This window comes from Dendrobates tinctorius, unplaced genomic scaffold (genome assembly GCF_039654945.1).
Source record: "Dendrobates tinctorius isolate UK_male_01 unplaced genomic scaffold, ASM3965494v1 ptg000044l, whole genome shotgun sequence".
NCBI classification, from domain to species: domain Eukaryota; kingdom Metazoa; phylum Chordata; class Amphibia; order Anura; family Dendrobatidae; genus Dendrobates; species Dendrobates tinctorius.
This window is the reverse complement of record NW_027361712.1, coordinates 31,378,690-31,397,398: the sequence shown is the minus strand read 5'-3', so window position 1 is coordinate 31,397,398 and position 18,709 is coordinate 31,378,690. Positions and strand designations below refer to the sequence as shown.

Genomic DNA, 18,709 nt, shown 5'->3' with positions numbered 1-18,709 from the left:
TGAGTTGTCAGTCACTGCATCACACTGAGGGGTGGAACTGTGACAACTACTCACACGACAGATTATACCTGCAGGAGCTTTAATAACTTCCCATTCTAAATCCATAGACATTAATATGGAACTGGCCTCCATTTGTAGCTATAACAGCTTCTACCATTCTTGGAAGGCTTTGTACTAGATTTTGGAGTGTGCCCGTGGGAATTTTTACATACTCAAAATAAAGAAGGGGAACAGAAGAGATACATAAAAAATATTATTTTACTTAAATATAAAATTAAAAAAACAGAAGAAATAACAGATAAAAAAGCAGAATGCCTCACATGAAAGGACGAGTCAGCAAAACACAAAAATTTGACCAAAATAAGATAACATGTATAAAAGCCATATATGTACTCCCTGGGGTCACCTAAACCATACTATACCCATTTCCACAAATTATGACACCAATTATGCAAAATTACTGTATATAATGTGGTAAACAATAAAGTGCAATACTAACCGCAATGGCTTAAAGATAGGCCAAATGCTATAATAAGCAAAAAGAAAAACAAAGCAAATCCCTCAATATCGACAAACACCAAATGGCATATAGTAAAACAGGTCAACTGCTATGATAAGCAAAAGGATGAATCATCTTTATAATGCCACGTAACCTATAATGCAAACATAATGTGAATATGCATAGCAAAGCCCGTAGTATAGGAGACTGATTCACCTTGAAAATGTGGAGCTGAGATACACGGTCCTTTCATGTGAGGCATTCTGCTTTTTTATGTTATTTCTTCTGTTTTTTAATTTTATATTTAAATAAAATAATTTGTTTTATGGATCTCTTCTGTTCCCCTTCTTTATTATAAGTAAGGGTTTGAGTGTGTAATTTTGAGGTGAAGTGCCATTTTTTCACTTGTTTTTTGGACATTATATTTATGGTGAACTGTGGGAATTTTTGCCTATTCTAGCAGAAGAGAATTTGTGAGGTGAGAGGAAAGGTTGGATGAGGGGGGCCTGGCTCACAATCTCTAGTTCACCACAATGGTGTTTGATTGGTTTGAGTTCAGGTCTCTTAATCTGTTTAGTGAAGTTCTTGCACACCAAACTACCAAACTTGGCTTTACGGACTTTGTACACTTGGACAAGGTCATGGTGGAACAGAAAAGGTCCTTCTCCAAATAGTTACTAGAAAGTCGGAAGAATACAATTGTGCAAAATGTCTTAGTTTGCTGAAGCTTTAAGATTTCACGTCACTGGAACTATTGGTCTATCAACCCCTAAGAACACCTGAAAAACACCATTGTATTACACTTATTCCCCCAAGCCAGATTCATCTATCTGCCTTCCAGGTGACTTCTCAGGTCACCTTTCCACTGCTTGAGAGTCCACCAGTTGTGGTGTGTTTTACTCTACTCCATTCGCTTGATGATGTAAGGTTTGCATGCAGCTGCTTGGCCTTAGAAACCCCTACTATGAAGCTTCGGGTGCAGATTTTTTCTGTTGTTAAGGTTGATCGATGGTGACTTTTATGCACTATGTACTTCAGCACTCAATGACCACATTCTGGTCTGCCATTTGGCTGAGTTGCTGTGGTTCCTAAATGCTGTCATTTTTCAATAGTTTAGTTCACAGTTGATTATGAAATACACTGCTCAAAAAAATAAAGGGAACACAAACAACAGAATATAACTCCAAGTAGAGCAAACTTCTGTGAATTCAAACTGTCCAAGTAGGAAGCAACACTGATTGACAATCAATTTCACATGCTGTTGTGCAAATGGAATAGACAGCAGATGGAAATTATTGGCAATTATCAAGACACCCTCAATAAAGGAGTGGTTCTGCAGGTGGGGACCACAGACCACATCTCAGTACCAATGCTTTCTGGCTAATGTTTTGGTCACTTTTGAATGTTGGTTGTGCTTTCACACTCGTGGTAGCATGAGACGGACTCTACAACCCACACAAGTGGCTCAGGTAGTGCAGCTCATCCAGGATGGTACATCAAAGCGAGCTGTGGCAAGAAGGTTTGCTGTGTCTGTCAGCGTGGTGTCCAGAGGCTGGAGGCGCTACCAGGAGACAGGCCAGTACACCAGGAGAGGTGGAGGTGGCCGTAGGAGGGCAACAACCCACCAGCAGAAACGTTACCTCAGCCTTTGTGCAAGGAGGAACAGGAGGAGCACTGCCAGAGCCCTGCAAAATGACCTCCAGCAGGCTACAAATGTGCATGTGTCTGCACGAACGGTTAGAAACCAACTCCAGTGGTCTCTTAATTTTTGCCAGAGCTGTATATGCGGTATCTCTACAAACCCTAATTGCCACAGAAATGTTTTCAACAAATCTGTGTCTGTCACAAAAACCTAAAAGTAATGACTTAAATTCAACACATTCACACAACCATATTTTCGGTCCAAGTGCTGTCCATAAAAAATGGACCACGCTTAAACCAATTTTATTCAATGGGGCAGAGTTTTTTTTCACTGACCAAATTTTTGTGTGAAAAATCATCATAGCATGCTCCATTTTCTTCTGTAAATTGAATGAGACTTGCGCATTTGAGCCTATAGGTAGGAGAGCAAACTTGGATGCCATACAGAGCCACAGTACAGCATCCAGTTTTAATGGATGCACAGCAGTTCTGTAACATAGGAAACTGTAAAGCCACGTTCACACGTTCAGTATTTGGTGAGTTTTTTACCCCTGTATTTGTAATCGAAAACCAGGAGAGGATCATTCAGAGAAAAAGTATAATAGAAACACGTCACCACTTCTGTATGTATCACCCACTCTTTGTTTTGGCTCACACATGCTATAATAATAATAATAAATTTTATTTCTATAGCGCTGACATATTCCCCAGCACTTTACATTTCAGAGGGGACTTGTACAGATAATAGACATTACAGCATTATAATAATCACATAGATTATAACAAATACCAAGAGGAATGAGGGCCCTGCTCGCAAGCTTACAATCTATGAGGGAAAAAGGGGAGACACGAAAGGTGGGTGGTAACAGTTGCCCAGATTGTATGGACCAGCCATAATGTTAAGTGTGTATCAGTACAGACACAGAGGGCTAATGGATGCATAAAGCATGTGGGAACATGATGCGGGGAACCTGGTTATGGTAAAACTTTTGGCTGTGCCACACAGGGATAGATTAGGTTAATATGTTGAGGCGATAGGCCAGTCTGAATAAATGTGTTTTCAGGGCACGCTTAAAATTGTGGGGACTAATCGTATTGACCTGGGAAGTGCATTCCAAAGAATTGGCGCAGCACATGTAATGTCTTGGAGACGGGAGTGGGAGGTTCTGATTATTGAGGATGCTAACCTCAGGTCATCAGCAGAACGAAGGGCGTGGGTAGGGTGGTATACTGAAACAAGGGAGGAGATGTAGGGTGGTGCTGAGCCATGGAGGGCTTTGTGGGTGAGGGTAATAAGTTTATACTGAATTCTGGAGTGGATGGGTAGCCAGTGTAATGACTGGCACAAGGTAGAGGCATCGGTGTAACGATTAGTGGGGAATATGATCCTGGCTGCAGCATTCTAGACAGATTGGAGAGGGGAGAGTTTGGTAAGAGGGAGACCGATTAGAAGAGAGTTACAATAGTCGAGACGAGAATGAATAAGAGAAACAGTAAGGCCGGGGTCACACTGGCGAGGAATACGGCCGAGTGAGAGGCGCTAAAAGCATGCATTAGACACGGACAAATGATTCTCTATGGGGTCACTCGCACCAGGCGTATATTTCTCCTCAGTATCCTACACTCCGTGCCACTGGCAGCATGCTGCGATTGTCAGCGTACTACGCCCGTAATACGCCAATGCAAGTCTATGGGTGCGCAAAAAATACGGATTACACACGGACCACACGTGTGACTTGCGAGAAATACGCACCAGGTGTCTTTTAGCAAAGCCGGCAATTCAGTGCGCTATACAGTAAACTCACACTGACAGGTTTAATAAAGAAATGAAAGAATAGATATAGACACATAGAATACATATATATATATATATACACGCATTCCATGTGTCTATTTCTATTCTTTCATTTCTTTATTAAAACTGTCATAGGGCTCCATTATATGTCCATTTTGCAAGCCTGCGAGAAAATCTCACCATACGGATGCCATACGGATTACATACGGATGCTGACATGCGCAAAATACGCGACCACACCTTGATTACGGATGAAATACGGAGCACTGTTTAGGGGTCTGTCATCCGTATTACGCATGTAAAATACTGACCGTATTTTGCGCAGGTTAGTGTGACCCCAGCCTAAGAGTTTTTGCAGACTCAAAAGTAAGAAAAGGTCGAATTCTAGAAATGTTTTTGAGGTGCAGATGACAAGAGCGAGCCAGTGATCGAATGTGGGGGGCAAAGGAAAGCTCGGAATCAAGTATGACCCCAAGACAGCGGGCATGTTGCTGGGGAGTAATAGTGGAGCCACACACAGAAATGGCAATGTCGGGTATAGGTACATTAGTAGAGGGAGGAAACACCAGGAGTTCAGTCTTTGACCGGTTCAGTTTCAGATATAGTGAGTTAAAATACTGACCAAATACTGAACGTGTGAACGTGACCTTATAAATGGTATTCTAAATGACTAATAGCTGAGGTAAAATACTGACCAAATACTGAGGTAAAATACTGACCAAATACTGAACGTGTGAACGTGACCTTATAAATGGTATTCTAAATGACTAAGGCCGGGGTCACACTGGCGAGGAATACGGCCGAGTGAGAGGCGCTAAAAGCACGCATTAGACACGGACCAATGATTCTCTATGGGGTCCCTCGCGCCAGCCATATATTTCTCATCCGTATTCTAATGTCCGTGCAAATCGCAGCATGCTGCGATTGTCAGCGTACTACGGCCGTAGTACACCAATGCAAGTCTATGGGTGCGCAAAAAATATGGATTAAACACGGACCACACATGTGACTTGCGAGAAATACGCACCCGGTGTCTTTTAGCAAAGCCGGCAATTCAGTGCGCTATACAGTAAACTCACACTGACAGGTTTAATAAAGAAACCAAAGAATAGATATAGACACATAGAATACACATATATATATATATATAAATATATATACACGCATTCTATGTGTCTATATCTATTCTTTCATTTCTTTATTAAAACTGTCATAGGGCTCCATTATATGTCCATTTTGCAAGCCTGCGAGAAAATCTCACCATACGGATGCCATACGGATTACATACGGATGCTGACATGCGCAAAATACGCGACCACACCTTGATTACGGATGACATATGGAGCACTATTTAGGGGTCTGTCATCCGTATTACGCATGTAAAATACTGACCATATTTTGCGCAGGTTAGTGTGACTCCAGCCTAATAGCTGAGGTAAAATACTGACCAAATACTGAGGTAAAATACTGACCAAATACTGAACGTGTGAACGTGACCTTATAAATGGTATTCTATATGACTAATAGCTGAGGTAAAATACTGACCAAATACTGAGGTAAAATACTGACCAAATACTGAACGTGTGAACGTGACCTTATAAATGGTATTCTATATGACTAATAGCTGAGGTAAAATACTGACCAAATACTGAGGTAAAATACTGACCAAATACTGAACGTGTGAACGTGACCTTATAAATGGTATTCTAAATGACTAATAGCTGCTACCATAAAAAATGGATTGATTATAGACTACATGCATGAGTCAGAAAGAAAATCGTCCGAGTTTTCTGGATAAAACTGACGATTTTTAAATGGTCATGTGAACCATTTAGGCTGGGGTCGCACTAACCTGCGCAAAATACAGTCAGTATTTTACATGCGTAATACGGATGACAGACCCCTAAACAGTGCTCCGTATTTCATCCGTAATCAAGGTGTGGTCGCGTATTTTGCGCATGTCAGCATCCGTATGTAATCCGTATGGCATCCGTATGGCGAGATTTTCTCACAGGCTTGCAAAATGGACATATAATGGAGCCCTATGACAGTTTTAATAAAGAAATGAAAGAATAGATATAGACACACATATATATATATATATATATATATATATGCATTCTATGTATTCTATGTGTCTATATCTATTCTTTCTATCTTTATTAAACCTGTCAGTGTGAGTTTACTGTATAGCGCACTGAATTGCCGGCTTTGCTCAAAGACACCTGGTGCGTATTTCTCGCAAGTCACACGTGTGGTCCGTGTGTAATCCGTATTTTTTGCGCACCCATAGACCTGCATTGGCGTATTACGGTCGTAGTACGCTGACAATCGCAGCATGCTGCGAGTGGCACGGAGCGTAGAATACGGATGAGAAATATACGGCTGGTGCGAGGGACCCCATAGAGAATCATTGGTCCGTGTCTAATGCGTGCTTTTTGCGCCTCTCACTCTCCCGTATTCCTCGCCAGTGTGACCCCGGCCTTACAAGGGAACTAAGTTTTGTAAAACTGCAGACAGCTACAAGCAAATTAATGCTTTGGTTTTTCATTGAAGTTGTGTTTTTCTCATTTGCGATAAAGTATACAACATGGAAAATATCCAAAATGGATTCAAATTTCAATGATGACTCATGTTACCTTATGTTCCTCTCATCTGAGCCATCTCAGAAGTTAGAGCCATTGCCAAAAGCCCGCTTGCTAGGTTTCATCCACTAAGGGTATGTGCACATTAAGTAAGACACTTCTGCATCCAAAGCATCTCTTAGCAGGAAAAACGCTTCTTAAAAAGCGCACGTCTTGCCTCTTTTTCGTATGTTTTTATGTGTTTTTCCCAGTCGTTAGAATGGGTGAAAAACGCTGAAAAAATTGACCTGCTGCAAATATGAAACTGTTTCCAGTCTGCAAAGAAAAAATAAGCAACATGTGCATGAGATTTTTTGAGAAATCTCCTTCACTTTGCTAGGACAGTAAAATGCTGCGTTTTTCAAGGCAAAAACGCTTGGGGAAAAGGCAGGAACAACGCGATGTGTGCACATACCCTAACAAAGGTAGTTGAATGCTCCTATTCAATTGTATCAGACAGTGTGACCAAAAAGTTATCAAAAAGTTGCATGTACCCAGGAAACTCAAGGAAAACCACAGCTAGTCCTGGAAAAATCAGGTCCTCACACAGCTCTGCTACTGAAATAAAAAAATAATCGCTCTCAGAAAATATGACACAAAAGTAATCAACCCTAATTTTGCCTCCCCATCTTCCATGTTTTTTTTCCTTTTATATAGCAATACATTCACAGTGCGGTAAAAATGATGTCTTAACTTTATTCTATTGGTTGGTACAATTATAGTGAATTCTAATTGTTGTACTTTTATGCACTGAGGCACAGAGGCAAAATGCTCAAGAAGGTGGTGGGAATGACCAGATTGGCCCCATTACAATCTGAATCGCCACCATTGGTGCAAGGTTTCAAGGCTGACTGCCAAGGGTAGCTACCTGCAGGTCTCATGCCTGCCTTGTACAATTAAATCAGCATCTTAAGGAAGCAGATATAACTGAATATATCAGTGGTATGGCAGGATGCCATCCCTCACTCCCTGCCCAACTTGGTCTCTGTGAGGCAGGAAAGCGATGATGCAATTGCCTGCGTTATTCAACAGGATCCTGGCCAGGAGAGGCCTTTGACACACATGTAAGTGGCTCTCCATGGGATTATTGAAAGGTAAGTGATATTTCTCGGCTGCTATTAATTTAGTTATGGTATATATTTTAAGGGGGTATGCCAGTGTGTAATGAATTTGAGGAAGAGGGGCAGTGATTAATGAATGAGAGGCAAGGTTGGTAAAGAATGGGGAAGAGGAGAGGCACAGTGGGCAATATATTAATGAAGAAGACGTGGGTAATGAATTGGGGTGAGAACACACTGGGTAATGAATTAGAGCAGAGGAAGCACTGTCGTTAATGCATTAAGGAGAGCAAAGAAGTGGGTAATGGATTTATATGTTCAATGGGAGCGAACAGTGGCTAATGAGCTAATATTTTTAATGGGAGGGTGCTATTGTGTTAGCCAATTTTTTTGGGTGGGAGAAAGTAGATTATATACAGTGGGGAAAATAAATATTTGGCAAATATCAGTCCAAAGAAAGAAAGAAAACATCCGGCACTGTCCCTGGGAAAGAAATACCCGCAAAGCTGCTTGTAACCGCTATCAGTGTGACATCTGTAACCCTTTACTGAACGGGTGCTGTATCCATGTGAAGAAAAAACATGAAATGTCATAGTAAAAAAGACAGCAGGATGGCACTCACCGTTCTCTTGAAATGATTCACTTTATTTCATATCGACAAAGCATAGGCACCGGCACGGGAGAAATGTAAAAAGACGGACAACAGCCGTTTGTGCACAATGCACTTCAACAGGTCCCATCATGGGACCTGTTGAAGTGTATTGTGCATGAAACGGCTGTTGTCCGTCTTTTTACATTTCTCCCGTGATGTTGCCTATGCTTTGTCGATATGAAATAAAGTGAATCATTTCAAGAGAATGGTGACTGCCAACCTGCTGTCTTTTTAACTAAAATAAATATTTGATACACAGACGATTTTGCAAGTTTTCCCACCTACACAGAATGGGGAGGTCTGTAAATTTTATTGTAGGAACACTTCACCTGTGAGAGACAGAAACTAAAAATAAAAAATAAAAAACAAAAAATCACATTGTATTATTTTTAAATAATTAAACTGCATTTTATTGTATGAAAGAAGTATTTGATCACCTACTAACCAGCAGGAATTCTGGCTCTCACAGACCTGTTAGTTTTTCTTTAAGAAGCCCTCCTACTCTGCACTCAATACCTCTATTAATTGCACCTATTTGAACTCGTTACCTGTATAAAAGACAGCTGTCCACACACTCAATCAATCAATCACACTCCAACCTATCCACGATGGCCGAGACCAAAGAGCTGTCTAAGGACACCAGGGACAAAATTGTAAACCTGCACAAGGCTGGGATGGGCTACAGGACAATACCCAAGCAGCTTGGTTAGAAGGCAAGAACTGTTGGTGCAATTATTAGAAAATGGAAGAAACACAAGATGACTGTCAATCTTCCTCAGTCTGGGGATCCATGCAAGATCTCGCCTCTTGGGGTAAAGGTACTGTCACACTTAGCGATGCACCAGCGATCCCGACCAGCGATATGACGCGGTCAGGATCGCTGGTGCATAGCTAAGTGGTCGCTAGTGAGCTGCCACACAGGCACATAGGAGCGGTCAGGGGTCGTTACTTACCTGTCAGATGCGGCGATGATGACGTCCTCCCGCCCGCGTCCACACGTTGCTCGTCTCCACAGCAGGAAGCCCAGCAGGAAGCAGACGACGAGAAACGGTCCAGGACGTTCTTGCACGATCAGCGATAACCAGCGGGGGAGCGGTCGGAGGTAAGTATCAGACATAGCGAAATCGCTAGCAATATCGCTATAACGTCACAAAAACCAGTGACGTTATAGCGATATTGCTAGCGATATCGCTTAGTGTGACAGGCCCTTTAGGCTGATTCTAAGAAAGGTCAGGAATCAGCCCAGAACTACATGCGAGGACATGGTCAATGACCTGAAGAGAGCTGTAACCACAGTTTCAAACATTACCGTTAGTAACGCACTACACCCTCATGAATGAAAATCCTGCAGGGCACACAAGGTCACCCTGATCATGGCAGCACATGTCCAGGCCTGTTTGAAGTTCGCCAATGACCATCTGGATGATCCAGATGAGGCATGGGAGAAGGTCAAGTGGTCAGACAAGACCAAAATAGAACTTTTTGGTATCAACTCCACTTGCCGTGTTTGGAGGAAGAAGATGAATGGGTACAACCCCATGAACATCGTCCCAACCATGAAGCATGGTGAGGGAAACATTATACTTTGGGGGTGCGTTTCTGCAAGGGGGACAGAACGACTGCACCGTATTGAAGAGAGGATGGATGGGGTCATGTATAGGGATTTTGGCCAACAGCCTCCTTCCCTCATTAAGAGCATTGAAGATAGGTCAAGGCTGGGTATTTAACATAACGATTATCCAAAACACACAGTCAGGGCAACTATGGAATGGCTCCATGAGAAGTATTTCAAGGTCCTGGAGTGACCTAGCCAGCCTCCAGACCTGAACCCAATAGAAAATCTTTGGAGGGAGCTGAAACTCAATGTTGCCCAGCGACAGCCCCATAAAGATCTGGAGAATACCTGTATGGAGGAGTGGGCCAAAATCCCTGCTGCAGTGTGTGCAAACTTGTTCAAGAACAATAGGAAATGTCTGAACTCTATAATTGCAAACAAAGGTTTCTGTACAAAATATTACGTTCTGTTTTTCAAATACTTATTTCATGCAATAAAATGCAAATTAGTTATTTAAAAATCATACAATGTGAGTTTCTAGATTTATTTTTAGATTCTGTCTCTCACAGTTGAAGTGTACCTACAATAAAAATTACAGACCCCTCCATTCTTTGTAGGTGGGAAAACTTGCAACATTGGCTGTGTATCAAATACTTATATTTTCAAGGGGGGACACATTGGCTAATTATATATTAATGGTGTGGTGCAAGTTTACATTCAAGGGTACACCATGTGAATTTTTTTCAGGGGTCTTATGCAGTTAACCTAGTTAACATGGGCAGCATGGTGGCTCAGTGGTTAGCACTGCAGCCTTGCAGCGCTGGAGTCCTGGGTTCAAATCCCACCAAGGATAACATCTGCAAGGAGTTTGTATGTTTGCATAGGTTTCCTCCGGGTACTCCGGTTTCCTCCCATATTCCAAAGACATACTGATAGGGAATTTAGATCGTGAGCCCCATCAGGGACAGTGATAGGGAATTTAGATCGTGAGCCCCATCGGGGACAGTGATGACAATGTGTGTTAAGCGCTGCAGAATATGTTAGCGCTATATAAAAATAAAGATTATTATTATTTTTCACAGACACAGTGATCTGCTAAAAAAGCAAGGAGCAACAGACTTCCGCCCTGAAAATTCACAAGTGAGATATTGTTGAAGGAAATGACATTAAAGCCTGGCCAGATTGAGAAGATTGGATGACCAGATTGAATGGTTATGGATAGCACAGTTACTTATTACATAGTTAGCTCTCTTATTATGTATAGCACCATACAAGGGTGGGCCATTTATATGGATACACCTAAATAAAATGGGAATGGTTGGTGATATCAACTTCCTGTTTGTGGCACATTAGTATATGGGAGGGGGGAAACTTTTCAAGATGGGTGGTGACCATGCTGGCCATTTTGAAGTCAGCCATTTTGGATCCAACTTTATTTTTTCCAATGGGAAGAGGGTAATGTGACACATCAAGCTTATTGATTATTTCACAAGAAAAAAAAACAATGGTGTGCTTGGTTTTAACATAAATTTAATCTTTCATGAGTTATTTACAAGCTTATGAACACTTATAAAATGTGTTCAAAGTGCTGCCCATTGTGTTGGATTGTCAATGTAACCCTCTTCTCTGTCTCTTGACACACTGATAGCAACCCCGCAGAAGAAATGCTAGTCCAAGGGGGTCAGATTCCTTGCAGGAATGCTCGGACCTGACACCCATAATGTGGTGGTGCACCATCTTGCTGGAAAAACTGAGGGAACGTGCCATCTTCAGTGCATAAAGAGGGCAACACATCATCATGTAGTAATTTCAGATATCCAGTGGCTTTGAGGTTTCCATTGATGAAGAATGGCCCCACTATCTTTGTACCTCATATAACACACCATACCATCAATTATGGGTGTCAGGTCCGAGCATTCCTACATGAACAGTTTCCTGGAAAGTTGATTGGTCATCATGGGCCAGTTGAATGGCCACCAAGGTCTCCCGATCTGACCCCCTTAGACTTTTATCTTTGGGGTCATCTGAAGGCAATTTTCTATGCTGTGAAGATAAGAGAATTGCAGCATCTGAAACAACAGATACTGGAAGCCTGAGCTAGCATTTCTTCTGTGGTGTTGCTATCAGTGTGTCAAGAGTGGGAGAAGAGGGTTGCATTGACAATCCAACACAATGGGCAGCACTTTGAACACATTTTATAAGTGCTCATAAACTTATAAATAACTCATGAAATAATAAAGTTACGTTAAAAACAAGCACACCATTGTTTTTCTTGTGAAATTCTCAAAAAACTTGATGTGTCAAATGACCCTCTTCCCATTGAAAAAAATAAAGTTGGATCCAAAATGGCCAACTTCAAAATGGCTGCCATAGTCACCACCCATCTTGAAAAGTTTCCCCACTCCCATATACTAATGTGCCACAAACAGGAAGTTGATATCACCAACCATTCCCATTTTATTTAGGTGTGTCCATGATATGGTCCACACTATATAGTGTTCTCTTACTATAAAGTATTCTGCCTTAATATGTATAGCACCTTTCCTTATTAAATGGTTTTCGCCATTATTATATATAGTGCCATTCCTTATAACATACAGTGTACTCAGTTATTATGTACATTGCCATCCCCTGTTACATAGTGTCCTCCTGTATTATATATGATGCTGTTCCTTATTACATACATTGTATTCCCATATTATGTATAGAGGTTCAACGTTAACTAATGTTCTCTCTCACTGTATACAGTAACTGATGCCTCTGTGTGTGATTTTTATTAGTCTAGGGTGTGATCTGCATTTATTTTAAGGAGTCAAATGCCGCAGGTAGGGCAATGGAGGGCTAAATGGAACAATTTTTTTCTCTGCCCTGTTATTGCACTTAAAGGGGCTGTCCACTAATAGGACAACCCCTTCTCACACCCCACGCTTGGCTCCGATAAAGTAAAAAAGATTATACTCACCTCCCGCCATGTCGGCACTCACTGTCCCCAGGGCTCTCGAGCTGCTGTATGACACATGACCCACTCACCCAATCAGCGCTGGTGTCGCTGTCCCCACCTTCGAACAAATTAAACATGAAAAGAAAGTCAGAGATCAGCTGCAGCCCGGACTTCCTCTTCATGTTCAATTTGTCTGGAGGCAGGGACAGTGAAGCCAGCGCTGATTGGGCGCCTGGGTCACATGTCACAATAACCGCACGGGAGTCCTGGGGAGAGCGAGTGCCAAATCTGCGGGACTGGCATGGTTCGGGAGGCGAGTATGTGCTTTTTTATTTTATCATGTCCAAGCGTGGGGTATAAGAAGGAGTTGGCCAATTAGTGGACAACTTCTTTAAGCAACTGTGTGACAACAGACACAAGATCTCCCTGTCAGATGACCGGTGGCATACAGAGTCTGAACTACCCTTAATCAACAACTTAATATCAGAGATAAAGTCTCATAGGCAGTGGAAATGAACAGATAGGCTAGCGTTCATTAAAACTTTTCAGAAATCCAAATCAGCAGAAGGAGCCTCCAAGGCATCAGGCACAAGTCCAGTGAAGTGACATGTACTGGCTTTATATGTGCACTGCACTGGATTTGCAAGAGCTGGCTTAAGATGACACATCCAGTTTTCAGAGATATCAGTCTAGCTAGAGCGGGTACATATAAGGTATTGACACGGTGACTATTCATCCAATAGGTTTTACCTCCATGACTCATGACAACTAGTATATGTACATAATGCAGTTACTGATAATACATTTAGTGGCCTATATAGAAAGTTACTGAACTACAGCCCACGACAGTGGCACTGGTTTAGGGACCTTTGAGGTAGTAACAGATTCCACTTACGATACTCACATTATGTTGGAAAATGCAAATGTCCTTTTCACTAGTCTGTAACAGAATATGTACTGCAGTGAATTCACTACATACTCGGAGATGATGGAGAATGGGAGAAAGGGACACAAGCTACACATTTTTTGAAACCTAAAAGACTTTATGATCAAATGATTGTTCTATATATTTACTAAAATTGGCTTTCGCCTCAGGAGGACATTTATTCTTCACGTCCATCCTCCATCAACATTGTTGAAAACGTCCAGCCTAGGAGGAGAGATTCTCGGTTTAAAACAATAAGGAAATTGCTGTTTATGGACTTGTACTCATGATTCATTTCATCTTTTCTAGCTTTATAGTCTGTGTTTCTGCTCTTACATTTAACACAAAAGCAGACATTGTACAAAGACTGTCGGGAACAGTATTGGGAATTTGGCCTTTTCACATCACACTCTCTAAACTAGTAGGTGAGCGAAGGCTGGAAAAGTAAGAATCCTTCATTATATGTACCGTATATAAGGCCTGTTTCACACATCAGTTTTTTTAAATCCGTCAAAATCTGCCGTTGTGCAAAAAAAAACGGATCCGCCATTTTGCTTGGCGGATCCTTTTTTTTTCCCATTGAGTTGCATTACCGGTGGATCTTGACGGATGGCCATCCATTCGATCCGTTTTTTAGCGGATCCGCTAAAACTTTGGCATCCGCCGACATGCTTGAACGGACCATGCAACGTTTTTTCGGTGGCCGGATCCGCATTTGACATTGCGCATGCCCGGTGGATTTGCCTCACTAGGAAATTTAACCCTAAACTCTGTTCTGGCAGCAAAAATATTCTCTCTCTCTCTCTCCTCCCCAGGCAGTGGTTCCTTTAAAATTCTTCCTTTGACGGATCTGTTAAAATAACGGTCCGGTGACAAACGTTGTCATCAGTCCAAGAACGGATCCGTTGTCCGCCATTTTGGCGGATTTTAACAGAAGCAAAAAACTGATGTGTGAAACAGGCCTAAGGAACGAGCTGTACAATCTCCTTCAGGAAGACTTAACTAAAACAAGAATTGATCTGTATAGATAATGTAGGTTACAGGTCTTATAAGTAAACCTAATAATACGGACATTACAGATAATTGTGACAAAATGTTCATCAGAATTGCACTGGTTCATTCATTAAAGTGTCCATTGCTAAAAAGTAACAATACTTAGCTACTTTAGAATAAGAAATTCCAATCTTTGTGAAGCTTTTTAAGCAATTCACTCATTCTTTCATTACACTAAAACTTTTTGCATTTGAAAACTAACAGCATTTATGTTAAGCAGACAGAGGGAGAACTTTGAATAAAAAGTGAAAAGTTGAAGACAATTCAAAATGAAGAGAAACTTAGATTTAAGAAACAACATCTTAGTGTCACTGTGAAATAGTTCCCATTGTTTAAACTACATTATCATTTCTATGAAATAGTCGTGTAGTGTTGCTCACAAAGACTACAGAGAAGCACATCGAGCAGAGGGTAAAGAACAGAGAAGTGTCTACGGATGGACTTGAAAAATGAGATTTAGATATTATACATACTGTAAATAGGGTAGGTAAATGTTACATACAGTTTCTGCAAATAGATAAAGACTACATGTGGACATTGCAGTATTGTGAACAGAGGCTAAAGATAACTACTGTAAAGTGATACTATAGATATATACTATAGATACTGTTAATAGATGCCATAGTTGTATATCAGATACTGTAAATCGATACTATGTATAATATAGATACTGTGAATAGATTAGTAGCCCCCTTCTCATGTACAGCACCACGGAATTAATGGCACTATATAAATAAATAATAATAATAGATTCTTTATATGCTATAGATACTGCAAATACCGTAGATACTATATATACTATAGATAATGTACATAAATACAATATATATATAAACGTACTACATGTATACTGTAAATATATACTATATATACTGTAAATAGTTAGTATTGTTATATGCTATAGATACTTTAAATATATGCTATAAATAGATACTGCATCTACTATAGATACTATAAATAGACCATATAGAGAAACATTGTATAGAGGTAGATTCTGTAAACAGATACATAGGTATATACTTTAGATAAAGTAAATCGATACTATAGATAAATACTGTATATAGATACTATTGTCGTATGCTATAGATACTGTAAGTAATCTAGATTTGTGCTATAATGTAAATAGATACCATAGAGAAACATTGTAAATAGATAGTAAAGATGTATGCTATAAATAATGTAGATACTTTAGATACACACTATATATAGGTAGAGATTGTAAGTAGATACTATAGATAATGTAAATAGTATACATAAACGATATGCAAGGATATACAATGTAAACTTTACTCTAGATCTGTACTATAGATAATGTAAATAGATATTATAATATAAAAAGGTACTATAAATAAATATTGTAGCTATAGCTACATACTGTATATAGATCCTATAGATGTATACTGTAAATTCTGCATATAGATACTATGGATTAATACTGTAGAAAGTGTAAATATGTACTGTGGGTAAAACTATGAATAGATACTAGAAATAGATGCTATAGATAAATACCAGATAAATAATATAGTTGGATAGATCGATACTGTACATACCATACATAGATACTATAAATATATATACTAGATACATAGCACAGATGGATACTATAGATTACTGGATAGATGATATAGGTCAATATTGAAGATATATACTATAGAGGGATACATACTATATATATATAGTATAGATATACTATAGATACTGTAAATCGATGCTATACAGATATACTACAAAGATAGTGTAGAAGAATACTGTAGATTGATAGATACTACAGATATTACAGTAGATTGATAGATACTGTAAATAGATACAAAAGATGGATACTGTAGATAGATACTAAAGATACTTTACACTGATATAGATAAAAACAATGCATACTTTAGATAAAAACAATGCATATATAGTTACTCTAGACATATACAATAAATATATAAAATAATAGGTTAAAAACCATAAATCAGTAGTATTGCATGTCAATTTAGACAATAATGATTAGTAATAGTTTGAATAAATAGATTAGTACTAATGAAACATTCTGATGATTTAAGTTGGAAAGTTGTGTCTAACAAGTCAGTCACTATTTCTTAACGGCTCCAGATCCAGGAGCCCCCGAGGTGCTATGTACCCTTTGTACAGTATGGTGAGCTCATCATTACTAAAAAGATGTGATATGAAGAAACAGATAAAATGCACTACATCAATATTCTGCTGTTATGTCTGTAAGGCCAGGTTCACACTGAAGAATTTTTGGATTTGTCTTTTTTAGCCAAAACAAGTAGATACACGACAGATAAGTCCATTTTCCTGTACGCTTTTCCTCCTTGTAGGATCCTCATATTGATTTACCAAAAAAGAAATAATTGTATCAAAATCTCAACAAGCGGAGTTATTAGAACCTGATTCCTGTCTCACACATAGACTTGTAATGTAATCGACTTTGCTCATTGTTTCTGTTTGATGACATTTGAACATTTCCATGGAAACATTGCTTCTGTCTGTTTATCTGCAGTCCTATGTAAAGCCACATATAACACTTCTCAATTTAGGATATAACAAAGAAAACATATGATATCATAGAGCACCAAATGACTAAGAAATGCTGGCTTAGAGTGCATATTGTCATCTATATACATTGCTATTTATTGCTGCCACATGTTACATCCAAGTGGACTAGAGGAGCTTAGTCTAAATCTTAAAAGTTGATATCACTATTTTCAATATAAGTTGGCAAACTTTTCCCATGAGACTAATAAGATGGGAAATAAGACAAGCTGGGAATTGTTTCCTCCTTACATCGCATTCTCTCTGTCCTTACCATTCTCTGAAGAGGTCGAGTTGTCACAGTCAGAGATGAGCTGCTGAGGTTTTCTCTGTTTCCTGCGTGACATTTCAGCCACACCACGTCCACAGAACAAGTGCAGAACCTGATCTGTGCCTGCTGCCTCACAATAGATGAGACCCTCCTTTGTTCCCTTCCCTGCTCAGTTCTGGACGTCACTTATCATGTGTAGTCTCTGTCCTTCATATCATTCTGTCTATCTATCTATCTATCTATCTATCTATCTATCTATCTATCTATCTATCTATCTATCGATCCCGCTATTCACCCTTCACAAATGTGCTAGGAACTTTCTTTGTCTGTCTCCCTGTAGCATATTTAATCTCACCCTGTGTTTGCTTTATCTGAAGCCCCTGTCCCAAACTCTCCGGCACATCACTGTTGGTCAGCTACTAATCAGACACTCCTACTTTCTCCAACTCCCACTTAATGTGACAAATAAGGCAAGAATTCCATGAAATTGACTGATTGCCCCTCTGAAATGGGTGCCTAGTCCTCCCCCCCCAGAGTCACCTTCCTTTTACTATAGAGGACAGTTTGAAGAATGCGGCTTTGTGAAACTTCTATATGATAAACCCACAGATTTTAATGTGATTTCGCGGTTAGGCCATCGATAATGCAGCAGTCATTTGAACTTTTGACAAGTTATAGAAAGACGGAAAGAATATTGCTACAATTGCTATAAATATTATTTTATTACTCTCCATACACTTAAATACTCTATATGTCTAAACTGTGCTCTTTATAAATACTTGCTCCTTCTTAAGTTTCCATTATTTTTCTACCTAACATTATCGTAATACTGTTATCTTGATGTAACCCGTTCTTTTGTACAACGCCATGGAATCAATGGTGCTATATAAATAAATAAATAATAATAATTGCACTCTGAAACAGAGCTATATGTTAACATCTTAAAATAAATCTTTCATAATCTTAAAGTAGCCCTGACCTTTGGCTGGAACAGCCATGCCAAACATGCTGTTGAAAGGCATCAAACCCTCCAAAAATACATGTTAATGGTGATCAGGTCAATCGTGCCACATATGCCCCAAACCTGTTCCTTGGCCCTAGAGGTTGTTTGTCTTGATTATTGATCACTGAGGCAATAATCATCATTGGACATGCTA

General features: G+C 39.8%; 1 protein-coding gene across 2 annotated transcripts in view; it reads right to left on the bottom strand.

The window, feature by feature from the left end:
* Positions 1–17,953, bottom strand: part of SALL2 (spalt like transcription factor 2) — a 62,212-nt gene extending 44,259 nt beyond the window's left edge. For both annotated transcript variants that reach the window (XM_073575476.1, XM_073575477.1), the window contains exon 1: positions 17,556–17,953. In XM_073575476.1, coding sequence (XP_073431577.1) covers positions 17,556–17,628 — 73 coding nt within the window. In that variant the 5' untranslated portion in view covers positions 17,629–17,953. The remainder of the gene's footprint in view (positions 1–17,555) is intronic.
* Positions 17,954–18,709: the final 756 nt, after the last annotated feature.